This window comes from Meriones unguiculatus, chromosome 16 (assembly GCF_030254825.1).
Source record: "Meriones unguiculatus strain TT.TT164.6M chromosome 16, Bangor_MerUng_6.1, whole genome shotgun sequence".
Lineage (NCBI taxonomy): Eukaryota > Metazoa > Chordata > Mammalia > Rodentia > Muridae > Meriones > Meriones unguiculatus.
This window is the reverse complement of record NC_083363.1, coordinates 614,256-624,343: the sequence shown is the minus strand read 5'-3', so window position 1 is coordinate 624,343 and position 10,088 is coordinate 614,256. Positions and strand designations below refer to the sequence as shown.

General features: G+C 46.1%; 1 protein-coding gene across 1 annotated transcript; it reads right to left on the bottom strand.

The window, feature by feature from the left end:
* Positions 1–1,085: 1,085 nt before the first annotated feature.
* LOC110563052 (class I histocompatibility antigen, B alpha chain-like) lies at positions 1,086–4,909 on the bottom strand. Its single transcript, XM_021659994.2, has 6 exons — positions 4,681–4,909; positions 4,202–4,471; positions 3,775–4,050; positions 2,953–3,228; positions 2,715–2,822; positions 1,086–1,466 (listed from the first exon to the last, which is right to left on the bottom strand). Exons 1-6 carry the CDS (start codon positions 4,760–4,762, stop codon positions 1,435–1,437), a joined length of 1,044 nt encoding a protein of 347 aa, XP_021515669.1. The 5' UTR covers positions 4,763–4,909; the 3' UTR covers positions 1,086–1,434.
* Between the last annotated feature and the right edge of the window lie 5,179 nt (positions 4,910–10,088).

Sequence of the window (10,088 nt, the reverse complement as noted above, 5' to 3'; positions counted from 1 at the left end):
CTACACAAGTGCTCTAACCTATGTTTCCAGCTTCATTAGAATTTTTAAAATATATCCATGTAGATGTGTGAAACTGTAGCTCTTTCCATAAATGAATGTTACAAATTATTTTGTGTGTTTGCACCATCTGTAACTTTTGTTTCCCTTTCTTTCTTTCTTTCTTTCTTTCTTTCTTTCTTTCTTTCTTTCTTTCTTTCTTTCTTTCTGAAAAAAAAGCAAGTAAGCATTCTGTGTGTTTCTGGCTCATATGTGCAGGGCCTTCTCGAGGACACATTTGTTGCTCATTCACACAGGCCTGTTCCTAGAGCTTGCTACCTTTCCATATCATTGTGGTTTAAACCACAATGAAATTGAAAAGCTTCTGCTACATGAGACCCTGTGTGTCAAGAAATGAAAAAAAAAAGACTCAATAAAATCAGAAATAAAAAATTTACATCAAATATTAACAAAATTCAGAGTATCATTAAGAAGTACTTTCAAAATCTTTCAATATATCTTGAAATTTAGAAGAAATTGACACATTTCTTGATATTTGTGAACTTTCAAAATTAAACCAGGAGGACATAAACAACATTGGGAGAACATTTTCAAATATATATAAAGGTCAGGACTTTAGGAAAAGGACTCATGGCTCAGGAAGTCATAGCAAGAACTGACAAATGAATGCAATTAAAGCTTCTGCACAGGAAAGAAAAGAGGAAGTGGGAGAAAATCTTTACTAGCTGTACATATGAAAGGAGATTAATATCTATAATATATAAATAACTCAAAATTTTCTACTGGATTATGAAAACAAGGTAAAGATGACAAGAAAATTTCAGAACTGTGTGACAGACATGGAGAAATGCACGTCAAACACTCAGGTGCAGAAACTGCTTGCACACAGATAATGCAGCAAGAAGAGTGTAGACAAGGAGCTCCAGAGTCAGCCTCACTCATGCTAAGTCGTTGCTGAGGCTACATGTGGTAGGCTCTACACCCAACATCCCAGAAACAGGACAAAGCGTTTCTGGAACTTCAAGGCCAGTCTGAGTGGCTGTATTAGTTACTTTTTTTCATTGTTGTGATGAAATAACTAACAGAAACAAATTTAAAATATTTATTCAGATTCATGATTTAAGAGGGTCCAGTCCATCTCAACATAAAGCATGGTGGAGTGCTCAGCAGCTGTGAGCACGTGGCTGAGACTCCTCAGACTTGAGTGGTTCAGAAAGCCGAGAATAGAGAAGAATAGAGATCTCATCTGGCTTTCTCCTGTCCTTCCTTTTAGTCACTCTTGGTCCTAGCCCAAGGGATCGTGTCACCTAAATTCAGACTGGGTCTTCTCTTCACATTTAATCATCTCTGAAAACATTCTCATAGTCACACCCAGAATCGTTTATCCTTGGAGATTCTAAATCCAGTCAAGTTGACATCCAAGAGTAACCATCACAGCTACACAGTGAGTTCAAAGCCAGCTTGAGGTACTGTGGGAGAACATGTCAAAAAGTAAATAAACAAAAAAGAAAAAGAATTAAGTCCTGGATTCCATACTCAACAATCTAAATGATGGACACAGAGAGAGGCCAGAATATTTTGGGAAAAGGTTTGTGACCACTGATGTTAGTGGTGAGAACAGTATACATGATGAAAAGGGTCTTGCATGGGCATTATCATTACTATCATTATTATTGTTTTTGCTGATGCCCAAGGAAAAAAGGGAGAACATATATCATCACTGTAGATCTGGAATGTTCAGAACTGCATACTGTTTTGTCTATCATGAGGTATGATCTCAGATGAAAAGACATAGGATGTAATTATATAAGGAAAGTCTATGATTGGTTGCTATCTAAAAACTTTCTGAACTGATTTTGTTTTGGTTTTGTTTTGTTTTTCCGAGACAGGGCTTCCCTGTGTAGCTTTGGCTTTCCTGGACTCTGAACTCATGTGGTAAAGCAGGCTGGCCTCAAACTCACAGAGATCTGCCTGCCTCTGCCTGCCTCTGCCTCCCAAGTACTGGCATTAAAAGTGTGTGCCACTACCACCCAGTTGAAGCCTAAATTCTTATCATTTAAACATAAAATAATTTTATATGTGATATGAGAATTGGAGATTATTTTGTTTTGGAAAAACCCAATGAAGCAAATTTTGACCCATCAACACCAGGTCCCACTCAGGGTCCACTGGACAGAGGAACCTGAAACTGATCATTTCACTGACACCCTGGTCACTATGACAGAGACAGTTCCCCTGCTGCTTCTGAAAAGTGGATATGACAATGTCATCTTTGCCACATACAATCTATGTGGTTGCAGCTTTGGTCAAGGTCCAGCATGTGGTCATTAAACTGATCAAGCTAAGGACTCATGAGGTACCCAGCTGTAGGAACATTTGAGGAGGGGATGAGGGGCGTGGTCTCTGCCTCATTTCTACACTCTAAGTGGGCATTTCCCTAGTATGTAAAGAGGTCAAGAGCTGAGATATGGCCAAGGGATGGAAATAGAAGGAGGAAAGATCTGGGAAAAGAAAAAGACTGGGGGAGAAGCAGAATGATGATGTCCTAAAGTACACCTATAGCCCTGGAATGTAAATGGTGCTAGTACATAGAGTCCCATGTTGGGTAAACACTCATGTATAGACGTGTCTCCGTGTAAGAAACAGGAGATAGGCACATTTCCATGTAGGGCTTCAACTCTGGAGATAAACCCTTCAGACACCAATCCCCTCCCTACCTGCACTTTTCTTCCTCATCATTACAATGGCAGCCACAGCTCCAGTGACCACAACTCCAAAAAGGACCACACCAACAGTTATTCCAATCTTGGGCCAAGGAGGCGGCTCTGAGAAGAGAGGGTGGGAAGAGAGTAGAGCTGAGGAGCCCTACTCAGCTCAGCTCGAAGCTTACTTGGGGTCTCCAGAAGGCTGCCTGTTTTTCCTGACAAGAGGCTCTGTGCTCAAGCCCCTCCTTACCCCATCTCAGGGTGAGGGGCTCAGGCAGCCCCTCATGCTGCACACGGCACGAGTATCTCTGCTCGTCTCCAGGAGGCACCACCAGAGCTGCCCACTTCTGGAAGGTCCCATCCCCTGCAGGCCTGGTGTCCACCACCTCCATGTCCTGGGTCAGGTCCTCCCCATCCCTCTGCCAGGTCAGGCTGATGTCAGCAGGGTAGAAGCCCAGGGCCCAGCACCTCAGGGTGACGTCTCCTTCAGATCTGGGGTGATGGGTCACATGTGCCTCTGGGGGATCTGGGGGAGAGTTGTAAAGTTCAGGCATTTTCTACTCTTTCTAAGGATTTAAGCAGCATTCGTGTGACCACCCTGGCAATGCACAACAGAACCGAGAGTCTACAGGGTACAAATCCACACAGTAGCCTGCACTCGGGCATAAGGATAATATATTCCCTGGGAAATTCTGGAATCATGAGGAGCCAGGCCAGTAGAAGACTCCAGGTTTCCCACCACGAAAAGAGAATTTCAGGTCCCAAGTAAGCGGGGCGCTAAGAAATTCAACATCACTGAGTCAGGCCTCCAAAAACATTGGGTGTGGACAGCGCACTGGGTTTGGGAGAGGCCATGGTTCACAATGGGGTGCTGGCTGGTTATTTCAGAGATCTCGCTTCAGTGTCAGCGACCCTGTGAACGTTCCCGAGAAGGGTGGACCCTTGAGAGAGCCATGCTCTGGTTGGTGTTGGGTCGGTGAACTCAGGAGCACTCTTCCCCTCCAGGTCAAGAGAGAGAGCTAATTGCCTTTTCCCAGCGCAGACGGAGGAAGTTCCCGGCTGTCCCTCTTACCTGTCCGCCGCAGCGTCTCCCTCCCTATCTCCAGGTGTCTGAGGAGGGTCTCTGCGCATCTCCCCTCCAGAATGGCTCTGATGCGCTCTGCCACGCCGTCGGCTTTCCACTGGCGCGCGGCAATCTGAGCCGAGGCGTCGCCGGCGCTCCAGGTGCTCAGGTCCTCGTTCAGTCTGAGGTAATCGTTGCCGTCGTAGGCGTGCTCATAGTACCCTCGGAGCAGCCGCCGGTCGGGCCCAACATCGCAGCCGATTAAACACTGGATGGTGTGAGAACCTGGCCGCGCCCCTGAGGTCAGTACTGCCCGTGTGGACCCGCCCCCCTCGCCCTGGGCGTTTGGACGACCTGATACCACCCGGGTCTAGGCTCCAGGTGAGAAGGAACCTTGGGCCTAGGGGCCTGAGGAACTCGCTTGGGGCCCGCTCACCGTCCTCGCTGTGGTTGTAGACTCTCATTGCCAGGCGCAGGTTTTCTCGGGCCCTCTCGGCGTAACTTTCGGCATATTTCACCTCCTCCTCCCAAAACTTCTGGCCCATTCGCTCTACCCATGACCCCCGGGCCTTTGTCCTCGGACCCTTCGCCTCGCTGTCGAAACTCATGAACTCCGTGTCGTCTATGTAGCCGACAATGATGACTCGGGGCTCCAGGACGCCGGGTTGGGATGTCGTGGTAACGAAATAGAGCAGCGAGTGTGAGCCTGGAGGCGACAAGCCATAAAGATGCCAACCCTTCCCCGGGCACCCGCGGTCGGTGCTCAGGCCGGCGGGGAAGCGGACGCCGGACGCGGGACGCTGGAGAGCGGAGCACGGGCGACCCGGTTAGCTGGGCGAAGGCGGAGACGCGACTTCCCCGGAGCTACCCTCGCCCTCTGGGCAGAGGTTATTTCCCTACGGACTCTGCACTCACCCGCGTGGGCCTGGGACTCGGTAAGGGTAAGAGCCAGGACTGAGAGCGGTAGGAGGATGGGACCCAGGGCTGCAGCCCCCATCCTGGGTGTCTGGAAAACCTGGAGGAACTGAACCTTGTTCCTCTCTGTGAAGTTTATAGCCCTGTGGGTTGAGGGCAGATACCACAGTGACTGTGAGTGGTTTTCTCCAGAATTCAGAGATGCAGTGGGACTGAAAATGTGTGTCCAGATGGAAGGGCTGAGCAGCTGACACAGGCGGTGAGCTTGAGTAACAAACGCAGAGGCGAGGAGGAGAAGACGGCTTTGGGCGCCCTCTCTCTCCTGTCAACAGCGTTCCTTTAACATCCACTCTCTGAATCGCGATCAGGATTCAGGGTCTCTTGTGTTCGGACGTTATTGAGGACCTCCAAGGGTTTTTATGTAGGTTAGGTTATGACATTCACCATGTTAACGGCGGAAACTTCTGCAGCCAGGCGGGGTGATGCACCCCTCTCAGTCCCGGCGCTTGGAAGTGAGAGGCGAGGGATCTCTGAGCTCCAGAATCTCTCTGGTCTACAGAGTGAATTTCAGGACAAACTCTCCAAAACCGGAACCAAAACACACACACCACCACCACCACCAACAACAACGAAATCCTGAAACTCAAGTGGCTCGTGACTGCTGATGCCTTTAAACCCAGCACTTAGGATGCTGTGTTGAGGCAGAAAGTTTGGTCTGAGTTTGAGGCCAGCATGGGCTACATGAGACTGAAAATTTTTTAAAGATTTTATTTATTTATTTGTTTGTTTGTTTGTTTGTTTATACATATAGTCTTCTGCCTGCATGTGTGCCAGAAGGCCATAAGAGGGCACCAGATCTCATTATAGATGGTTATGAGCCACCCTGTGGTTGCTGGAAATTGAATTCAGGAACAGCCAGTGTGTTTAACATCTGAGCCGTCTCTCCAGCCGGTGACTGAAAATTTTTAAATTTATTTTTATTTATATTTATATGTGTGATTGTATACTAGGTGCATGTGGTTATCCTCAGAGGCCAGAAGAATGGGTCAGATTCCCTGAAGGTAGAATTGCAGGGTTATGAGCTGGGAGCCCTGGGTGCTGTCAAAGCACTTTTTTTTTTTTTTTTGAAGATTTACTTATTTATTTAATGTATATGAGTGCTCTATCTGCATGTACACCTGCATTCCAGAAGAGGGCATCAAACCCCAGCATAGATGGTTGTGAGCCACCACATGGTTGCTGGGACTTGAACTCAGGACCTCTGGAAGAGCAGACAGTGCTCTTAACTGCCGAGCCACAACTCCAGCCCCTTGAGGCTGTCTTAAAATGTTGAAAAAAGACCATTTACAGATGTAACTTCTTATTCTCCAAGTGAGTGGTGGAGAAGCCTGTAGTGACTCCTAACTAGTTTTGTTTCACAGACTTGATTCACAGCATCAACAGATTAACCTCACTATGTCAAGCACAAATAGGACAAATAAATTCTAGCAGCTCTGTCTTTGGCTTTGTGCATCTCATGGAAGTATCTAAGTAACCTCATGGTTTCCTCGAGTTTCAAGAGCTACTGTTTTCACTGAGCTTAGTGACACCTGCCTTTATTCACACCCTCCTAAGAGGCGGAGGGAGGGTGCTGCTGAGACTTAAAGAACAGCGTGGGCTATATAAAAGCCTCTGCACCCCTCTCTGCACCCCTTCTCTGTGTAGGAGAAGAATGCAGAATGTCACAGAAGATCCACAGACTTGGAGAACATCAGTGGTCTGTTGGATCCAGAAAACAGGCTGGTTTGTAAAACTGTTGGAAAATTTCTCTCTTGGGAGCAGAGCCTGGGACTGAAGTAGATGACGACGGCATGTGGCAAAAGTCTGTCCAGGATGCTGGCAGCTTCCTTCCACAGAGCCAGTTAACAAAACTGAGGAGAGGACCAAGGGTAATGGCTCCTGTTTCAGTGATTCAAAACCTTAGGCAGGTCAGGGGACACTAGAGTAAAGCCTTTGCTACTAAACATCTTTATTTAACATAATCGGCCTGCCAGGGACATTATTCCAAAGTGGCAGTTCCTGGACTTTGTCGTTTCTCCTATCTGAAATTCCCTTAGAAGTTTCACACAGAAATTGGTAGATGAGGAGAGGAAAATCAGATAAGTAATCAAATGGCAATAAAATTTCAAAGAGAGAAAAGAACATAAGTTAAAATAAAACTAAATAGAACAGAACACATCTAAACACATTTCCCCGAACCCCATTAAACAAACATCACATCCCTAATTTAGTCACAGTGGTTTGGCCTCATGTGTATGATGAATATATATCTTGTGTTATAAGAAATTCCGAGCAAATCTAAGGCACACGCCTGAAATCCTAGCACCTGAAAGGCGAGCTTAGTCCAGTTGGCATATTTGTGTGTACATGTGCACACCTGTGTGTGTGGTCTGTTGGGGTAGGGAATCAGTGAATGACCCACAGAGAAATGTGTAGAAGTCTTCTCTTTAGGAGAACTCAGCAGGGAAGGAAGTCTAGCTCTCTACCCTACGGTGCTGTCTGCCTCTAGGGCTTGGGAATTGGCACCAGCAGTCTATGATTATCTGTAAGGCTGCTGCTTTAATTGTCCTGGTCTCATTTTTCTGGAGAAATAGTTTGGACCAAGTCAACTCTAAGCGTTTTGAGGTGAGCTTTGGATTGCCCCGAGCTGTAGCATGTCATAAGTTACAGCAGGTTTTTGCAGCCATTGATGTTTAGATTTAGAATCTTCATGGCTTCATTTAGCACGAGCTTTCTGAAATATGAGAGCCTGGAAGGATACCCTGTTTGTTTTGTTACATGATAAGAAATTATCAATGTAAGGTATGTGACTGGAGCTCTTGGAAAAAGCTATAGAATATGAACTATAGGTAAGTATTGATGAAAATACTGAGGGAAATTCTCAGTATACTTGAGATATTCAACTCCAAGTTAATATTCTCCCTTTACAAATTGAAGAGAAATGACAATTCAGGGCATAAGGTAATCTAAAAGCAAGATGCACACGGGATGGTCATTGGACCTAGGACACATGAGGGAATAAAAATAATTCATGGTATTTGAATATTTTTCTAATCGATGGATTTGATGTGTGAGTCCATTTTTTTTCTTCCTTTATTGAAAAGATTGGAGTTAGAGGTGAGGAAATAAAATTAGACATCCTGTTGAAAAGGAAAATTTTCTGTGTCTGGTGAGGGGTGTTGTTGGGGTTCTGAAGGGAAAGCTTTGTGTCTTTCCTAGGCAGCATGTTGGGGGTTGGTCTGGTGGTATGGTGGTATACAAATACTACATTCTGGGCCCCAAGATCTGATTACAGTCCAGACAAGTGCATTCTCACAAATGCTACTGTGTAAACTTTGCTCCCCAATAGTTAAATGGTTAAATAAAAGAGGATGAACAGCCTAGAACTGTGAAGAAGAGAACTAAGCTGGGATTCAGTTCCTGGGCTTGGGGTCTCAGGTAGGGACCATGAGGCCAGGAGAGGAGCAGAAGAGGCAGGAAAAGACGGAGAGAGAAGACATGGCCTGATGAAGCAGAGTCAGCCCAGACAGGACGAACGAAGATTGGCAGGTAACCTGGGGAGTGAGGCTGCCAAGTAGCTTAGAAAATTAGTTTAACCCATACCTGCCCATTGTGCTTAAAGCTTGTTTAAATAGGTCAATAGGTCTCTATCTCAATTATGGGGGAACTAGCTGGCCTTTTTAGAAGTAATAAATATTCAACAGCAGCAGCACCCATTGGTCTGTGGTCAGCAACAGTCTCATCTCCATGTATGCTTTTCTTAACACCTTGATTCTTCAACATCTTCAGCATCTTTGTTCTTTCTTTAAAGCCTTCCTTGCCCTGTGGCTGCTTGCCTGGCCACGTGTCTGACCTCCATGCCAGTATTAAATGGCCTTTATCCCTTTTTCCTCCACTCCCCTCTTCCTGGAAGCTGTTGAGGCTTTGCAGCTTGCTTAAAGGTTTCCCTTTTCAGCTTGGTATTGACCTTGAGATTCTTGAGTCTAGTCTTAGATTACTTTATTAAGAACCCCAGATGGAGACCCAAATTCCTCCTGTATCCCAAATTCTGCCTGTGAGAGGTGGAAGCAGAAAGGTAAGGAATTCAAGATCATTTTTAACTACACAGCAAGAGTTTGAGGCCAGCCTAGCCTAAAACAAAAGAACAAAACACAAGAGGGGGAATCCAAATGGTCCTGTAACCAGACAGCCAGCATGACAGTGGAGCAAAGGGATGACTTAGGGTAAGATATAGGTAGACACATCACTCCAGGTGGGGCCCTCTGGGACATCGTGTGTCCATAAAAGAAAGTTGGTCGGGCTCCAGATGTGTTTGAACATGTGTTCATACATGTGCATATGGGTACATGTTTATGTGTTTGCTTGTGTGTAGCTCAGAATGGCCTGGAATTTTCAGTCTTCCTGCCTTCTGTGTGCCAGCAGTGCAGGTATTTGTCACTAGGCCTCGATCTCACCGAACATAGCAAGGGAGATCTGGACCCTGGGGAATAACAGGTACAATGCGAATGAAGTGTATTTGCACTGCTACGACAACACGCCAGGGACGGCGTAGCTCATACAGAGCAGCGCTTCATGTCTTAGTTCTGCAGGCTGGCTAGTCCAAGGTCAAGGGTATGGCTAATTCAGCGTCTGGTGGTGCTCACTCACTGGCACGTGGACACTGTCTTCTTGCTAAGTTCTCAACATGGCAGACGTGGGAAATAAGCTTTCTGGGTTTGCTGTTGTGTGGGGATTAATCCCATTCATAAAGGCTCCCCATCCTGATCTCATTATTTCCAGTCTGTAGCCTAAAATACCACCACATCCAGGATTAGGCTGAAAATATGAACTTTTAGACCAACTGGCCTGGCAGGGATGAGAATAACACTGTGCCCTTCCTTCGAACACATGACTGAATTAAGGTACTCAAGGAATTGGAACTGTCCCAGGAGTCTCATGCTGAGAGACATGTGCTGAAACCTGGTGCCAACGGAGGAGGAATTTGTCTCCAGGAAAGATCTCTCATACACCTCTAGTAACTTGTGCCTCCTTGTGGGATGAGACTACAGACAACGGGGGGTTAATGATAAGCTAGGCCACACCACAGTCACACAGTTAGGTCACAGCCTAATTATGCATGTCACTTCTCTTCTGTTTAAATATTGTTCTCAAGCGAGGATCCTGAAAGTAGTCTTGGGGGCTGCTAGACCTCTCTATCCTTCTTACCAATGTAATCTCCTTTCTTCCTCCTGCTTTATACTATTTGACACTTTTAGTTACCTTGTTGAACAGGCAGCTGACCACGGCTTGTTAGGGCTATGAGGGGCATAGGCTCTGACTTTAACTCTGGTAACAGCCTAGGCTAGCCTTACTTTCAATCTCTCTCTCTC

Coding starts and splice junctions, on each gene's coding strand:
- LOC110563052 (XM_021659994.2), bottom strand. CDS start 4,762: ATGGGGGCTGCAGCCCTGGGTCCCATCCTCCTACCGCTCTCAGTCCTG. Junction 4,472..4,680: donor CGAGTCCCAGGCCCACGCGG/GTGAGTGCAGAG, acceptor TGTCGCCTCCAG/GCTCACACTCGCTGCTCTAT. Junction 4,051..4,201: donor CTACAACCACAGCGAGGACG/GTGAGCGGGCCC, acceptor GGGCGCGGCCAG/GTTCTCACACCATCCAGTGT.